Raw genomic sequence first — 19,491 nt, forward strand, 5'->3', positions numbered from 1 at the left:
ATACATTCATATGTAAAATACCCTTTAAATAAAAATAATTCTTTTGAATTAATTCTACTTTTTTCTAAATTTTTAGGTGACGATTCACTTTTAGTCCTTTTAAAAAAAAATATCGATCTACCTTCGATCCTAGTATTATTGTGGCATGATCATTTTTTGTCATTCATCAACAAAACCGTTTAAATTTCGTAAAATACAAGGGCATTTAAGTTTTCAATTATGAAGTGTGTGTATGTATATATATATATATATATATATATATAGTCAACACACTTTATATAAAAAAAGATTGAAATGTTTTTGTATTTAACATCTCAACAATTTTATTGACTGAGAATTAAAAATGATCATGTCACGCCCACAATAATACTAGGACCAAAAGTATAGTAGATGTTTTGAAAAAGAAAAATTAATAGTGAACTGCTACCAATATATCTAGGATCAAATTAAAAATGAAATTAACTCAAATTTTTATTAAATATACATTTAATGTTGACAAAATTATATATAGTCAATGGATTAAATATATTATTTTTAAATCTGTATTTTTAAATCTGTCTTTATATAGTCAATATAATGCATTAAGTTTGGGAAGAAATCTGTCTTTCCTTAAAAGGCGACCTCGTATATTGTTGATTTGGGAGTCGTGGAGGCATTTAGATTTCTCTATTAGCCTCTTATAGAAAAGTATAATGCAAAATGAATTCAATATGCACATCATCAGAGTTTTTTAAGATTGACACCACAAAAAAGGAAAAGAAGAAGAAGAAAGAAAGACCGGTCATATAATGATCCTGTTTGATAATGTAGTTACTCTATCAATTAATTTTAGCTTGTTTGATCACTATAAGCTGTATGATTTGGTTAAACAGTTAATATGAGTGTTTGATTAATTATTTTTTGTAACAACTTATTTCTCCAAAACATTAAAGAATTTTAAAAAACTGCTCAAATTTTTGAAAAAGTCATTTTACATGTAATCAGCTGTCAGCTAATAACTAATTTACCAAACATCTTTTCTACAATCAACTAATGTTAAACACACTAACTCAATCAGCTAACATCTATTTACCAAACACCCCTATGACTTTTCCAGCAATCGGTTGGCTCAAACTCCTTCATCCGACCAAGTTTTATTGTAGCTAAAATGCTAATCCACACCGGACACAATATTAACAATCATTTACATGAAGGAAGTTGCAGGCTCTCATTTTAGCGATTTCGGACTTCACAAAGAGTATGTACATTTTCGAGTAGTGGTTACAGACTTTTTCGTAAACCAAAAAATTTGTAGGTTCATGTCGTGATTGTCAAAACTGCTTAGCCAATAGTATGTGCTCCTTTACACATTATATATCATAAGAAATGAAGTTGGATAAAATTTCATATATGCCCCTAATTTAACACTAATGTAACCGAAATGTTAACGGATAACCGGAGTAAAAAATTTTGTATTCAAATGACAAGGTTGAGTAATTTTCAAACTCTACGACAAAAATAGAGAAAACAATATATTCAATGGACTAAATTATTAGGTATTTTTTAAAAAAAATTGTAAAAGAATATTATATTTTGTCTAAATCCAAACCTAAAAATCCAATTAACAATATCTTTTGGTAAAGTAAACCCAGTGAGGAAAATAGACTGCCCAGGATAACAAAGTGTCAATTATTGCAAGCTGCAAAGTTTCACCATCATATCACATGAACAAAATTGTTAGGGGCAAAAAAAAAGGTGAGGAAAATAGAATTTGATGTAACCCATAATTAAGGAATAAGTCAAATGTTAATTGCCGCATGAATCTTGGATGTCCACAAGATTATTATCATTAGATGGTCATCCTAAAACAAATTAAAGGAAAACCATGATTATAGATCCATGCAATTTGTTTCACCATTCAATTCAATAAAGCCTTGTACTATAAATACAAACACCACAAACCAAGTTAAAAAAGCATAACTACATACAAACAAAGCAAAAACAATAAGAAGAAATAAAAAAAGATCCGAGAATGGCTGCCAACCAAAAGTTTGTTGCCGTGTTTTTGATGTTTATGGTTGCTCTCTCCTCTATGCAGGTTGTCCCTGTCTCTGCCAACTTTATGGAATCAAGATCGACCAGTTTTGAAGCATCTGCCAACTTTATGGAATCAAGATCGACCAGTTTTGAAGCATCTGATCTTGAGGGTGCGGGGACCACTCTTGGTGCGTCTAAGAAGGTTGCGGCAGAACAAGATACAGTGGTCGATCCAATGATGTCAAAGAATACTTAAAAATTAAGGGGAAGAACACCAACCACAAGACATACATGTTTAAAATTAAGGGGAAGAACACCAACCACAAGACATACATGTTTTAGAATAAAAATGTGCTTAGTACATACCAAATAATTATGTGTTATTTTCAATTTCTTTGTAGTCTTATATATATTACTATAGGTGAGTAGGTGCTAAATTATACTCTTATATATATTACTATAGGTGAGTAGGTGCTAAATTATACTCAGAAATGTAATAATCACAATGTTCAAATACATTGTCTAATCAATAGAATAATATTGGCATGCAATGATTCATCTCCTTGAATTCCTGTTTTAGATAATGCCAAATGCCAAATGCCACCAAAAAAAAAAAAGAAAAAAAGAAAAAATAAATTTCCAAACTTATTACAAAAGAATTTCTTCATCACCTAGCCCTCTAACCTGCAGATCTGTTGGAAGATACACCAAAAAATAAATGTCTCCACTAACGCTGAATCGACCACTTTGGATGCCTCCAAGGGTGCCGCAACCCATCTTAGTGCATCCAAGAAAGTTGAGGAAGAAGAAAATTCACTAGTTGATCCAATGATGACCCAGAATAAAAATTAAAGGGAAGAGCACCAAAAGCCATTAGCCACTTAAGACATGCATGTTTTAGAATAAAAATCTTCCTGTACCCAATAATACTCCTAAATGTAATGACAATGTTCAAATACATTGTCAAGTATGTAGAATAATATTGGCCTTGAATGTTCATCTCTTCTAATATGAGATTTATTGAAGTGAATTCTATAGTATAATATAGTTGAGCATGAAAGTAATTCTTACGATAATTTTTTTCTTTTAGACCACATTTAGTTGCTACTTATTGCCATTTGTATTAAAATAAAAGTATAGTTTTTTTTTTTTTTTTTTTGAAAAGAAAGTATAGTTTTATTATATACCAATTGATTAATAACAAATAACAATATATATTAAATATAGGGAAAAGGGTCAAATAGACCCCTAAACTTTAAACCATAAGTCAATTAGATACCTAAACTTTTAAAATGGTCAATAAAACACTTTAACATGTCAAATTGAGGCAATGAAGCCCAATAACCGATAACTGGTAATCATTTAAGTTCCGGGCGAATGTTGACAAAACTACAAATATATATATATATATATATATATATATATATATATATATATATATATATATATATATATATATATATATGTGTGTGTGTGTGTGTGTGTGTGTGTGTGTGTGTGTGTGTGTGTGTGCGCGCGTGTGCGTGCGTGTGTGCGTGTGTGTGTGTGTGCGCGCCAATATGAACCTATACTACAATGTAATAGAGTTAGTAGTATGGGAATTAAAAATGCCCGTTTTAGTATATATATATTTTTTAATGATTTTTCTTCTTTACCCTCTGCTATATTATTTTCCTCCTTAATTAAACTCACATTCTGTTAGTATAAACATTATTAGTAAGGAAAATTTTGTTAACTTTTAACTTACTCATTAATTACGTTCGAACCTCATCCCAATCAGAGTTGGCATAATTGTTGAACATATACTATGAATATGTTAGGGTATATTATTGAATTGGGAGAAGAGTATATTATTGAAAAGTAAGGACCACTCAATTACACTTATTAAATTAAATAAATAAGTAGCTACAACATAAAATAATACATATGCATTTCTTTAATTTAGAATTTGATGTTTGCAATGCCTTTATTCAAAAAAAAATTATTTATTATAAAAAAATAAAAAAAAATAAAAAAGATATAATTTCATTAGTTATATTATCTTTATTTTCTACAATGCAAAGATTACTTACCTTCAAATTCATTAATTAAAGGTAAATCGTATTTATTTATTAATATGATTTAAAATATATAAATTTTTATTAGCTTATATAATATTATTCTTTAAATAAACTAGGAATTTCTCTATTCACAAGAATTTATTCAACTATAATGGTTGAACCAAAAGTATCTCGGACAAATTAAAACACCAAAAGGACTGGTATTCTTTTATGCTGATAATAACATTTAAATGGTAATTAGATCATTATCTTAGGTAGCTATATTTAAAACTCATTATTAAAAATGTCAATGTAGAGCAATAAAATACTATTACACACTTGACGAAAAGATGTTGAGACTACAACATTGCTGGAATCAATCTTTCAAATTCACAAAATGAAGAAATTTTAATAATAGCTACCATTGCAACATTCATTAATCATGTATGTAAAATACTTATTGTACATCCTTTAAATACTCGTATATTAGAACTAATATAAATTTACAATTCATTTCATTTTCTACACTCAACCTGTTTGGATTAAAGACAAAATCAACATCAATCTTGACAACAAAAATAATTTATATATATAGGATGTAGCCACTGTACTGTTTAAAAATATTTGTGCACAACGCTAAGTGACAAACTATTTAACTGCATGCATTGTGGCAGCAGTGGGTACTCCAAGATCAATATTAATTCGACAAAAGAAATTTACAAAAAAAAAAAAAAAAAAACACACACACACAAAAATAAAGTTTTACAAATATTCATACTAATTCTAAAAATATGAACTTCAAAATGAACAGGTGCAAAATGGTATATTGCTGCATCAGTATTCAGACTAGCTACAAAGTCATTTTTGTTACTATCAAGTAACAAGTTATGAAATTAGAACAGAAGGTACTACTCATTAACATTTTACAAATATAATAAATATTAATACTTTCACATGAGAATGTACGGCACACATTTCACAACACATAAAACTTGTAGGGAAAAAACTACCACTGCCAAATATCAACAGGCGCTTTCAAGATCAAGAGTTTATAATACATCTAAGATCCTAGTCATATACGCAAACACGAGGCAAATTCACAACTTCCTACACTATAATCTCATTGCATGACGTTGTCCTCTATACTACCATCAGTAACCCAATTGCAAATGACACATTATCAATAAATAAATATAAAACAAGTACTAAAGATGGATACAATGACAATAATGCTACCTGAAAGAGAATTAAAAAGACTTAGAAAAATTCAAACCAAAAGTACTATTTATTTAGACTAAGTATATTTAGACTAACATTTTTACAAAATTGCAAACATTTATTTTATTGACAATTATAATCAATCTTTCATATATTATCTTACATTCATATACTTTGAATTACCAATTTAAATAAACAAATTCAACATTCAATTACTTATACATGAGCATCTCTTGTATAATATTGTATTGATATACTTTGAAGTACTTATTTAAAAATAAATATTGAGTATTTTCTCATTCTCGCAAGGCGCATAAAAAACTAATGTGTGTGTGTGTGTGTGTGTATGTGTGTGTGTATACACTTATAATAAGAGCCAATAATGTTAGACCCCTAACTAGAACTAATTAAAAAAATGTTAGTGTAATAGTCAGCTATAACATATTGTACTTTGTGTTTTTCTTATTGTGCAACCTCCAATTAAATTCCTAATACATCCTAATCATTTATAGTTTTACCAAATTCTTTCCGTTAAATATAACGGAAGTTTAACATTAAATTCTTTAGGCAATTTGTTTCTTTATTGCAGTTTTCAAACAAATTGGCAATATTCTATAATACAATTCTGTAAAGATTCCTAACTTAAAATTAGAATATTGAAGTCTTAATAGGATTCTATCATACAATTTGGTATAGATTCCTAACTAAACCATTATTCTACTCAAAACAATATAAACCCCTCCCATTCTCACTGGTATTCACCCAAAACTAAACATAACATATTCTGCAACACACCATCTACTTGACATTCTATAGGTATGATTGTCAAAATATTATCATGCTAATTCTATTATTTGTATTTGTATTCATAATGATTATAGTTTTTTTTTTAAAAAAAAAATCAATGATGGTATACTCATTAATTAATATAACTTCAATATTGTTATGTAAATATATCTATTGTATAATCTGTTCATCTATACTTGTATCCTTGTATGTAATGTTGTGATTCTCATTATATTCCTCTATAATCTACACATTTTAGTTACTCCTAACTCACTAATCTATGGTTTCTGAATTTATGTTGTGGTTCACATTATATTATTTCATAACATCCTTTATGAGCATATTTCCCATGGCACAATGATATTAGTCATGACAAATGCAATAAAGTTAATTGATATTGACACACAAACTGTGGGCTGAAGTTGTACGGTTCATGTCATTAAGAAAAACGAATCAAAAAAACGCTATTGGAACGCTTGAGAAAAAGTATATGCTCATCGTCCTTGAGGATGAAATTGTAAGTAAATAGTAAAAAATTTCTCCCTTTCATTATTATTATTATTATTTTATTTTTATCATTATTAATATTATTATTATTATGAAGATGATCTTATTCACTACCAACATCATTGTAAATGCTATATCTAAATGCAAGGAACTCGGATTCAATCAATAGTGTTTGATAATGACATTGGAATGTATGATATCACTTTACAAACCAACAAACGGTACATCATCTCAAATGTCATTGTCAAACCTGTTCGGACGAACTATAAAGTACTTGATCACAAATATAATTACAGATGGATTTTAAATAGTCGGACCGGTGTCCAAACAAGTGACAGTGATGACATACCATTTGCTCCCATGTAAGTGATTTATTTGTTTCTACTTACTTTAGTTGTAATTTAGCTATTTACAATTTCGTTATGTTTTATTAAAATATATAAGTATCGAGACTATTTCTTTGATTTTTATTAATTTAGTATTTTTTTCTGAATAATTTAACCAATTAAGGAACACTAATTTAAAAATACGCATTGGGCATTGGTTTAATCGCGCAACGCGCGTGTGAGACGGTCTCACACAATTTTTACTATCAAAATTTTGATTAATTACTACTGCTACTTATATGTGGTGGATCAAATGCTGACATGGATACGTCAGTCGTCAAGCTATAAAATGGGTAAAATACAAAATTAACAGGATGGACAAAACATGGGGGAAATTTGACATTTTAACTAAAATTTATTTAGAAAATAATATTATATTTTCTAAATTCAAACTTAAAAATCCAACAATATTATTTCCTAAAGTAAACCAGTACTGATGAGGTAATTAGATAGACTGCTTAGGAGAACAAAAGGGCAATTGCAAGTTGCAAAGTTTTATCGTCACATGCCCAAAATTGTTAGGTGCAAAATAATATTACTTATTAATATTATGGCTAGATCAGTTAGACCATATATGGCTACTTCAAAAAATTTTATTTGAAACAAGTGTAAAATAGATCACTGAACTTATAACTTTTGTGCAACTAGGTCACTGAACTTAAAGGTGTGCAATTGAACGCAAAATATATGTAATTGAGACATTTTTATGATATCTTTTAATACAATTTAATTAAGGTGAAAATATCTCAATCTTTTAGACAAGAGAAAATAGTGAATCTTGGTACATACCAGGTAAGTAATATGATTGGATTCTACCGAGAAAAATTAAAAAAAAATGCTTAATTAACATATTTTACTTGTTTAATGATTCAATGACACACTTTTTAAGTTTAGTAATTTAATTAATTGCACAGAACTAATAAGAGTTTAGTGGGCTATTTGACACTTTTTTTTTTTTTAAATTTTGAATCAAACCAAAAAAAAAGTTTTTACTTCCTAATATAAAAAAATACATTAAAAGTTGTATTCAAAAGTATTAAAAAAATAAATTCGAAAATTATAAGAAGTTTTTTTAAAAGAAAAGAATGTGAAGAAAAAAGAAATTGATTTAGCCCATAAATAATGAAGAAGCTAAGTCATATTTCAGTTAGGTTGTTGCATGAATCTTGGATGTTCACTAGTTTCTTTACAAGGTTAACATTAGAAGGTCATCCTAAGACAATGGAAAACCATGAGTTATACATCCATGCAATTTGGTTTACCTTTCAATTCAATAAATCCCTGCACTATAAATACAAACACTACAAGTCAAGTTAAGCAATCAAGACTACATACAATCCATCAAAACAAAAACAATAAGAAGAAATATAAAAAGATCCAAAAATGGCTGCCAACCAAAAGTTTGTTGCAGTGTTTTTGATGTTTATGGTTGCTCTCTCCTCTATGCAGGTTGTCCCTGTCTCTGCCAACTTTATGGAATCAAGATCGACCAGTTTTGAAGCATCTGATCTTGAGGGTGCGGGGACCACTCTTGGTGCGTCTAAGAAGGTTGCGGCAGAACAAGATACAGTGGTCGATCCAATGATGTCAAAGAATACTTAAAAATTAAGGGGAAGAACACCAACCACAAGACATACATGTTTTAGAATAAAAATGTGCTTAGTACATACCAAATAATTATGTGTTATTTTCAATTTCTTTGTAGTCTTATATATATTACTATAGGTGAGTAGGTGCTAAATTATACTTAGAAATGTAATAATGACAATGTTCAAATACATTGTCTAATCAATAGAATAATATTGGCATGCAATGATTCATCTGCTTGAATTCCTGTTTTAGATAATGCCAAATGCCACCAAAAAAAGATTTCCAAACTTATTACAAAAGAATTTCTTCATCACCTAATTAACCCTTCTAACCTGCAGACTCTGTTGGAAGATACACAACATCATAAAGTAGTGCATGTCTCTAACGTTGAATCGACCACTTTTAATCTGATGCCTCCAAGGGTGCCGCAGCCCATCTTAGTGCATCCAAGAAAGTTGAGGAAGAAGATTCACTGGTTGATCCGATGATGACCCAGAATAAAAATTAATGGGAAGGGCACCAAAAGCTATATTAGCCACTTAAGACATGCATGTTTTAGAATAAAAATGGTCCTGTACCAAATAATTATCCATTGTATTATTATATATTACTAGATGTTAAATACTCCTAAATGTAATGACAATGTTCAAATACAGAATAATATTGGCCTTGATTGTTCATATATCTTCTAATATGAGAGTTATTTAAGTGAATTCCATAGTATAATATAGTTGAGCTTGAAGGAAACAAATTAATAATTTCACAATAACATCAAAATTTTTAGGATAAAAAGAGGGGGTTGTTTTTCCTAACAAGTAATTGTTTCTTATGGGGCTAAAGTGTCATTCCACACCATGAACGTCCATTTCGATACACAAACCATTAAATTTTTTAAGTAAATCCCAAAAATCAACGTCCCAAAGCATGGACTGGCAGCAAGTTGAATGATCAAAGCATCGGTTGCTTCCACTTGTGGCCTTCTTCGAGCGCCTTTACACCAACATATCAAGGAACCCCCCTCTTCCACAAGTAGGTGGAGACCAGGAGGGTCGGAAACCCCAACGGGAAACCTTTCACCGCGTCACACGATTCTTAACCAGTGCTCACTAGACCAAATCACCAGCCCCTCCACAATCCATTACTTCTCCCCTCCCATGCGGCAGCGTGCGCCGAGCCCATCGACGACCTGCCTAGGGGTGACCGCGGTTCGTTCCGGTTCCGAACCGTCGGTCCATGGTTCCAAGGTTACACAAACCAGAACCGGAACCTTATATAAAGGTTCCGGTTCCTGTTCAACATGAATTTTTTTTGTTTTTTTAGTGTATATAGTTATACATAATATGTTTTGTTATTATAAAAAACATATTATAAATTATTATTATTATTATTTTGGCTACTGCCTGCTGGCAGTAGCTAAATATAATTATATATATATATATATATATATATATATATATTTAGCTACTGCCAGTAGCTAAATGCCTAAATATAAGATTTTTTTTTATTTTATGATTTCGGTACCGGTTGTTGGGTTGGAGAAGGTTTAGAAGAAAACAAAAAAAATTCAAAAAAAAAAAGAAAAAAAAAAGTCCAAGTCAGCATAGATTACCTATAACTTGTAGGTAACCTGTAAAAATTACTAGATGAAAAAAAATTAATGGTTTGTGTATCGAAATGGACGTTATAAAAGTTTAAGGTGTGGCATGAATAATCCAATATAGTTCATGGTACGGAATGACACTTTAGCCTTTCTTATGGTAATTTTTTTTTCTTTTAGACGACATTTAGTTGCTACTTATTGCCATTTGTATTTTTTTTTTAAAGTATAGTTTTATTATATACCAATTGATTAATTACAAATAACTATATATATTAAATATATTATATTTCAGTTCTTTGGAAATGTTAAATCTCTTGCCTCTAGTCCAATACACACAACACTCTAGTTGCTGGGACTCAATGGACAATAAATCCTTATGTTTATAACATTTGGTTTCAAATCTTTGTATACTCATTTGTCTATACAAAATTCTCCCCCCTTACTATACTGAAATATCTAACAAAAAAATATTTATTACATATACATTGAATGTTGACAAAACTAGAAATATATATGTATTTAAGCTTCTAACCTACACATTTAAGTTGGATTAATATATATATATTTTTTTAACAAAGAGAATTTTATTGATAATTAAAACCTAGGGGATGAAAATCCCCGCTGATCATACAAAAGAGCCAGTTTGACCTTTATAGGTAAAGAAGTACAAGAGTGAAAAAGAGCGGGCGAGCTACTGTTAAGTCCTTCTGAAGCAAGTGCGTCAGCCACCTGGTTGGCCTCCCTATAGATATGTGTCAGGGTTGAACCCCACAAAGAAAGGCAAGAACGGATGTACTGAACTGCTTCCATTATCTTCCAAGGAATCTTTACTGTTTGGGAGGATGCAGTGAGAGCAAGAGAGAGAGAATCCACTTCAATTATGAATGGAATTGTGGCTGTAAGCTCACACCATTGGAGGGCAAAGCGCAAGGCCAATGCTTCTGCCTCCAGAGCAGAAGAAGCCACCAAAGGGAAACGAAGTGCAATAATGAGACTTCCATTTGCGTTTCTAAAGAATATTATATTGGTTGTGCTTTGGAACTGCAAAAAAATAAAGTGTCCTAAAGCTTCAGACTAACGCACCTTAAGAAGGGAAACAACGCACCTTAAGAAGGTAAACCACACACCTAAAGCCTTAGGCCAACGCACCTTAACTTTCAACAACTGACGTACTTTAACTTTCAACAACTGATGCACCTTAAGCACACAAGCCACACACCTTAAGAAGGAAAACCACACACCTTAAAAAGAAAAGCACGCACCTTAAGCTTCAGGTTGACGCACATTAAGTTTCAACAACTACTCACCTTAAGCAAAAAATCGCGCACCTTAAGCAAAACAATCACACACCATACGCAAAAACCACGCACCTTAAGTTTCAAAAACTACTCAGCTTATGCACACAATCCACGCACCTTAAATTTTGATCTAAATGCAAACATTACCAAATTGTCACCGCGTTTTTTTTTTTAATTTTATTAATCATGGACGTTGATTTAAGCAAGATCGATGGCTCAGATTTAACCGCACAACCACACGGGATATATATATATATATATAAGAGCCAATATGAACAGATACTACAATGTAATAGAGTCAGTAGTATGGAAACTAAAAATTGCCCGTCAAATTATTTGATAAAATGAATGGTTCAAATTATTTTGATTTTAGTATTTTTTTAAAAATGATTTTTTCTTCTTTACCCTCTATTATATTATTTTCCCTCATTAAATAACCTCACATTCCGTTAGTATAAACTTTAGTAAAGGAAATTCCGTTAACTTTTAATTTCCAACCTCATACCAAACAGAGTTGGCATAATTGTTGAACATACACTATGAATATGTTAGATCAGAGCATATTATTTAAAAGTAAGTACCCACTCTATTACAATTATTAAATTAAATAAATAAGTAGCTACAACATAAAAATAATATATATGCATTTATTTAATTTAGAACTCGATGTCTACAATGGCTTTATTAAAAAAAATATTTATTATAAAAAAAAAGAGATATAATTTCATTAGTTATATTATCTTTATTTTCTACAATGCAAAGATTACTTGTCTTCAAATTCATTAATTAAAGGTAAATCATATTTCTTTATTAATCTTTAAAATATATAAATTTTTAGTACCTTATCTAATCTTATTCTTTAAATAAACTAGGAATTTCTCTATCCAGAAGAATTCATTCAAGTATAATGGTTGAACCAAAAGTATCTCGAGCAAATTAAAACACCAAAAGGACGCTATATTTAAAACTCATTATTAAAAATGACAATGTAGAGCAATAGAACACTAGCTATGACACACGTGAGAAAAAGATTTTGAGACTACAACATTGCTAGAATTAATCTTTCAAATTCAAAAAATGAAGAAATTTTAATAATAGCTACCGTTGCAACATTCATTAATCATGCATGTAAAATACTTATTGTACATCCTTTAAATATATCAGAACTAATATAAATTTACAACTCATTTTATTTTCTACACTCAACCTGCTTGAATTAAAGGCAAAATCAGCATCAATCTTGACAACAAAAATAATTGATATATATAGGATGTATCCACTATATTGTTTAAAAATGTCTATTCACAGAGTGGCAAATTCAAACTAAATTCAAAGTATATAGGATAGACAAAACATGGGGAAATTTGACATTTTAACTAAACTTTATTTGGAAAATAATATTATATTTTCTAAATTCAAACTTTAAAATCCAACAATATTATTTCCTAAAGTAAACCAGTGAGGTAATTAGATAGACGGCTTAGGAGGACATCATGATGCACACAGCTCTGTGGATCATATTATCAAATCATGTACATTTAGTACAAAAATAATATACTTTTAGTATATTAAAAATGTACATTGTATTCGGGGGATGTATATTATTTATGTACTGAATGTACATTATATTGTATAATGTACATTCAGTATACAAATAATGTACATTTAGTATATTAAAATGTACTTTTTGTTATGGGTCACTGAACTTAAAAGTGTGCAATTGAACGCAAAATATATGTAATTGGGACATTTTTATGATATCTTTTAATACACAATTTAATTTGAAAATATTTCAATCTTTTAGATAGAGAAAATAGCGATTCTTAGTACATACCATGTAAGTAATATGATTGGATTCTACCGAAGAAAAAAAATTAAAAAAATGCTTAATTACACATATTTTACTTGTTTAATGATTCAATTGCGCACTTTTTTAAGTTCAGTAATTTAATTAATTGCACAAAACTAATAAGTTTAGTGGGTTATTTGACACATTTTCTTTTCTTTTCTTTTCTTGTTTTTTTTTGCATCAAACCCAAAAAAAAAAAAAAATTTACTTCCTAATATAAAAAATACATTAAAAGTTCTATTAAATATTTAAAAAAATCGAAAATTATAAGAAGTTTTTTTAAAAGAAAAGAATGTGAAGAAAAAAGAAATTGATTTAGCCCATAAATAATGAAGAAGCTAATCCATATTTCAGTTAGGTTGTTGCATGAATCTTGGATGTTCACTAGTTTCTTTACAAGGTTAACATTAGAAGGTCATCCTAAGACAATGGAAAACCATGAGTTATACATCCATGCAATTTGGTTTACCTTTCAATTCAATAAATCCCTGCACTATAAATACAAACACTACAAATCAAGTTAAGCAATCAAGACTACATACAATCCATCAAAACAAAAACAATAAGAAGAAATATAAAAAGATCTAAAAATGGCTGCCAACCAAAAGTTTGTTGCAGTGTTTTTGATGTTTATGGTTGCTCTCTCCTCTATGCAGGTTGTCCCTGTCTCTGCCAACTTTATGGAATCAAGATCGACCAGTTTTGAAGCATCTGATCTTGAGGGTGCGGGGACCACTCTTGGTGCGTCTAAGAAGGTTGCGGCAGAACAAGATACAGTGGTCGATCCAATGATGTCAAAGAATACTTAAAAATTAAGGGGAAGAACACCAACCACAAGACATACATGTTTATGAATAAAAATGTGCTTAGTACATACCAAATAATTATGTGTTATTTTCAATTTCTTTGTAGTCTTATATATATTACTAGGTGAGTAGGTGTTAAATTATACTTTAGAAATGTAATAATGACAATGTTCAAATATATTGTCTAGTCAATAGAATGATATTGGAATGCAATGATTCATCTGCTTGAATTCATGTTTTAGATAAAAGCATCTCCAGAAAAAGAAAAAGAAAAAAAAGAAAAAAAGAAAAAAAAAAGGATGATATCCAAACTTATTACAAAAGAATTTCTTCATCACCTACCTCTCTAACCTGCAGACTCTGTTGGATGATACACAACATCATAAAAGTGTTTCATAAAATTTTAATAACTTGATAACCGCAAGGTTCTAAATTCGACTGATTTGAGCCGATCAGGGCAAAAAGGTTTACCAGCCTACCTCGTTATTGACGGCCGGTTTCCCTCCTCATCATCAAGGGACACTATAGCTAAGTTAAGATACACCCTCAAAGATCTAAGACATATATATATATATAAGACATATTTAATTGCATGCATGCAAGCAATTAACTAAGTGATACTACTGATCTATTATTATTTGTTTAGATTGGTGGGCCCATTTGATGGCTGATCTGGCCAAAGCATCCATGGGGTCGATGCATTTGTTGAGAAGAGGATCGTCGCAAGGCAAAAGGCCTTGGAACTCATCTGCTGCGAGGATGACAAGGTTCACACCTCGTACTAGAAGAACCTGAACGGCAATCCTTAGAAGATTCCTCGCCCCTTCCATGTCCTTCTGCTTCAGTGCTTCCATCATCGGAATCACCATATGCTCTGTCGTCGGTTTGTCTGCTAAAATGCACTCCAACCCCTGTATATACATATATATATGTTCAACACTCCAACAACTAAGACGTAGTCTGTCTTGTAGCTCTTTTGGCCAGTTTTTCAATTATCTATAAGCCTAGCTAATCATATTTGGTTGTTAATAAGGTTATTTGTGATGGAATTAGTCCTCTTAAGTGAGGAAGGAAACACTAATTTTGACTGTTAAATGCTCTAAACTACAACTTTTTAATATTTTTTTTGGTATATTAAAAGTACTTTTCTCCCTAATTAATAAAATCGATTTTGTAGTTTAGTGGAGGTTGATTATATTATTAAACATGTAGAGAAGAATGTTGCACAATTAGCAAAATAACGTTGAAATGTAGAGTTTTGAGCATTTAGCAATCAAAATTAAAGTTTCATAACTTTAGAGACTAGTTCCGTCACACAGATATTTGGTTGTTAATTAAGGTTGTGATAGAATATATTAGTCCTTAAGTGAGGGAAGGAAATTAAACATATAATATAATTTTGACTGTTAAATGCATTAAACTACAACTTTTTAATGTCTTTTTTTTCCTTTTTGTGTATTTAAATTAAAGTACTTTTCTCCCTAATTAATAAAATTGATTTTGTAGTTTAGAGAATGTTGATTATATTATTGAACATGTAGAAAAGAATGTTGCACAATTTGCATAAATAGCGTTGAAATGTAGAGTTTTGAGCATTTAACATTAATCAAAATTAAAGTTTTCATCGCCTTAGATACTAGTTTCGTTACACAAATAATTGAGAGGCTGAGTAGTCTATTTGCCTACTATTGGAGGACTAGATCAAACTGTCATTTTCCCTTAAAAAAATTTTGGTACATAATTATGATTAAGCCGGGGCCAAGCTATTAGATTGCTCTCTTTATAACTAGAGACCTTATTTAAGGAAACCTAGATTATATTCCTTTTGGGAGCTGAGGATGGTGGATTTTCTTCTAATTATATTGTTGATTAATAAGGTAGTTTGGAGTTATAAAATGATGTTTTAATTTGGTGTACCTGAGAGTGAAGTTTGTGTTGATAGAATGTAGCAACCAGAGGTGAATCTGCAGCAGCAAGAACACCAATTCTGACATTACTTCTCCCAGCTTCAACTGGCTTCAGATTTGCCTCTTTCACCTCTGTGGCAACACACTCACTCACATCAAGAAATGGCACAGAACACCCTTTGGAGACATGTGGGTACCACTGGTGACACATATGGCAAGGCATGACAATGCAGCCCGCCCCGGATTCCTCGAGGAACAGCCTTTTCTGCAGCAGATTCTCAGCAATGTTGTTGTTCTTCCTTGTTGCAGGATCGCTGCAGACGATGAAGGGCGGGACGTGCTGTTGTTTCGCGTTTCTTGAGCTCCAGAACTGGAGCTTTTCCAGGAAGGTGAGAGTTGCCATTGCAGACAGGCCAGAAATGATGCCTATGGTGTTTTCCTGCTGAGACATCAGACAGGAATCTGGGCTTTTGCACCTCGATTGCAGGACAGAAGGCGACAGCCGTTTTGTCGCGATTGATATATTAACTTTGGTGGTCATCAAATCTGCCCTTTTCTTGTATGCATTCCCTCTGTGTATTGGTGAATAATTGAATTTCTGCACAGATATAGTTTCTAACATTCCTGCAGAAATATGCTGATGTGTTCTTGAGAAAAATAAAGAACCAAAGAATCAAATTTAAATCTTTCTTGCCTGTTCAAGAACCCAATTTAATCCCTTGAGAACCTCAAAATCCTGTTTTGAACCATCCCCACAGATCCAATTCAAGAAACCTGGTGTTTCAGCATCATAAAAGATCTGCAACTCTGCAAGAACAAATAAAAGTGGTGTTTCTGCAGGATAACATGACTTTTCTTGATCAGCTTGCAATCTTGAACTTGATCTTGATCCATCAGAGAGGGATTATTTCATTAATTCCTTGAAACATTTTGGTGATGAGCAAAGGGCAGAGGTTTTAATCCTTAATTAAGGATTAAGGAGGACAGAGTTCTTCAGGTAACTGGTTAGAGTCTGGGGGAAGGGTTAAAAGGTTTTGTGCTTTCTGCTATGGCCCAATCATGGAATGTTTTTTGGGGATTCTGAAATATGAATTCTCTCCCTATCATTTATGCATAAAGATATTGGTTAAAATGGATAAATAGTATTTACCATGGTTATAAAAGAAAGACCCATGAAGTAAGTGCTTTCACTTTAAGCAAAAGTTTCCGTTCAAACCTTAAAACCTTGAATAAGATTAGCTGTCTTAGTTGACTGGTCCAGAAAACTTATAATCGGACAAGAAACTTTTTAATTGTGTGTGACTGGATTGATCCGCTACGAGGTAATAAATAGTCGACATAATAATTAAATATTAAAAGAATTAATGACGCATTAGATGCGTAAATATTAAGCATTCATAAGTAGATATTGTCAAATTTAATCATAAAAATTTTTAAATAGAGAATAGAAATTAAAAAGAGAGAGAAAAGCCATATAAGGACAGACATTTATCTATCCGGTCTAAGTAATTCATTGTCCATTGAAGAAGGGTGACAAGGAGTGCACATGACAATAATCACAAAGAAACAAAAAAAAAATAAAAAAGATAAAAAGATAATAATAATAATAATAATAATAATAATAATAATAATAATAATAATAATAAAACAATCTGTATAATATTATTTCATCGTTTAATATATATATACCGGTGCTGAATCAGAAAAAAATAAAATTAAGTAGGGTGAAAATACATAATTGTTAAATTTCAATCTTTAGAACTCTTTAAATGATAAGATAATTAAAAACACTAAGCCACCTTAACATTTTAGATATAATAAAATATATTATCTAATTCTATTAAAAGAGTTCACTAATATATATACATACATACATAATGGTGTGGGTGGGGTGACTGGTAAGAGAATATAAAGTGTTGGTCTGTGGTGCATTAATAGGAAAATAAGTAGTGGCATTTTGATAATTTTTTTTGCACCATATATATTTTAGTGGGGCATTGAGTGTTGGTTTGTGATGCACTAAAGTGAAAAATGAGGTGACATTTTAATAATTTCCAGCACCATATCCATGTATATTTCGGTTGTGCACTAAGTGTTGTGGTGGATTTTTGAGTGAACGGCGGTGTACCATAAAGTGTTGGTCTATGGTGCACTAATGGAAAAAAAAAATAATGGCATTTTAGTAATTTCCTACACCATGTATATTTCGGTAGTGCACTAAATGTTGAGGTGCAGTGCACATATACTGATAACTCTGTGGTACATCTATGATTGTCATGTGGTCCACTTGAACTCTTGGAGTAGATGCACCACCAAGTATATGTAAATGCACCAAGCCGCACAACCGCACGGAAAGGTTGGCCGCCTATAAACCAAACCCTAGCTATATATATATATATATATATATATATATATATATATATATATATATATATATAAAAGTAAATGTCTTCTGCCAACTTCTCAATGAATGGAAATTGACAAATGGAATGAAAATAAATATTATCAATAACTCAATGCCCATGTTCGTACGTTACAGAATGATTCTGACATGGAAAGACATGAATTATTTTTGTCTAACTCACTTACAGCACCTTCATACATTCATGAATTTATCAAAATAAAATAAAAACGTCTCGAACATAACTCAATTAATCAACCAATCTTAAATACGAATATATTAAGAAACTTTGCATTGTTAACATACGTATGACGTAGGGTTCAAATGGACTCAATTTTGTTCTGGACACCAATGTACAAGTATATATTTGGAATTTGTAGGCACTAACTTTATTGTGGGTACTAGTATACAAGCATTTTAAAACTCATATGTCAGTTGTAACACAATTTATCTCATTCACTAACCTTTAGAACAAGAATAGTGAGAAGTGTTTAAATTTGGGATTCAAACTTATGAATTTAACAAAATTTTATTACCTCTAGATAAATTTTCAATTTTCGATCATCAAATGAAGAGTTCAACACTGTTTTACACAAACACATTGAGGGATTGGATTTCAACGAATTGTTGCGTTTAAATATCCACCCATTGTCCCATTAGTGTCATGTGAGAATGCAAGTTTGAATGTAATAGGTGTAGACAGGGCTGAAAGGATTAGATTCAAGTGAATGCATGTCTTTTAGTGAATAACTGATAGTGCATCAAGCTTATTTGCATGATAAGGTACACTAATATGTTAGATCGCAACAAGTTTAAGTGCACTATTAGGTATCCACCAATACATTCTCATATTTGTAATAATTGCCAAAATACATCGCTTTATTTTTCTCTAAATTCTCAGCCTTTTATTCATCTGATCATCCCATATAAATAATCAAGATTCTTTGTCCACATTGATATTTAACTTTGTCTATTGAGCTACCGTAATTTACATCCCATATAAATAATCAAGATTCTTTGTCCACATTAATATTTAACTTTGTTTGTTGAGCTACTGAATTAACATAATTTACATCCTCTAATGTGGT

At 30.7% G+C, this 19,491-nt stretch overlaps 1 protein-coding gene and 2 long non-coding RNA genes across 3 annotated transcripts; 2 read left to right on the forward strand and 1 right to left on the reverse strand.

Annotated features, from left to right (window-relative positions):
• The first annotated feature begins 1,991 nt into the window (after positions 1-1,991).
• Positions 1,992-8,780, forward strand: LOC116001877. Its single transcript, XR_004094320.1, has 2 exons — positions 1,992-2,077; positions 8,402-8,780. It is a non-coding gene; the product is annotated as an uncharacterized LOC116001877 (long non-coding RNA).
• On the forward strand, positions 2,347-2,578 carry LOC116001878. Its single transcript, XR_004094321.1, has 2 exons — positions 2,347-2,437; positions 2,480-2,578. It is a non-coding gene; the product is annotated as an uncharacterized LOC116001878 (long non-coding RNA).
• A 5,683-nt stretch (positions 8,781-14,463) lies between the features above and the next one.
• Positions 14,464-17,195, reverse strand: LOC116001876. The gene is made up of 2 exons (XM_031241822.1): positions 16,013-17,195; positions 14,464-15,006 (listed from the first exon to the last, which is right to left on the reverse strand). Exons 1-2 carry the CDS (start codon positions 16,622-16,624, stop codon positions 14,716-14,718), a joined length of 903 nt encoding a protein of 300 aa, XP_031097682.1. The 5' UTR covers positions 16,625-17,195; the 3' UTR covers positions 14,464-14,715.
• Positions 17,196-19,491: the final 2,296 nt, after the last annotated feature.

Source organism: Ipomoea triloba, chromosome 13, assembly GCF_003576645.1.
Source record: "Ipomoea triloba cultivar NCNSP0323 chromosome 13, ASM357664v1".
In the NCBI taxonomy this organism is placed as follows: Eukaryota; Viridiplantae; Streptophyta; class Magnoliopsida; order Solanales; family Convolvulaceae; genus Ipomoea; species Ipomoea triloba.

What these genes read in the sequence shown, in the direction of transcription:
- LOC116001876 (XM_031241822.1), bottom strand. Translation starts at nt 16,624, where the DNA reads ATGTTAGAAACTATATCTGTGCAGAAATTCAATTATTCACCAATACAC. An exon ending in AACACAAACTTCACTCTCAG is followed by an intron (nt 15,007 to 16,012) that starts GTACACCAAATT and finishes ATGTATATACAG; the next exon opens with GGGTTGGAGTGCATTTTAGC.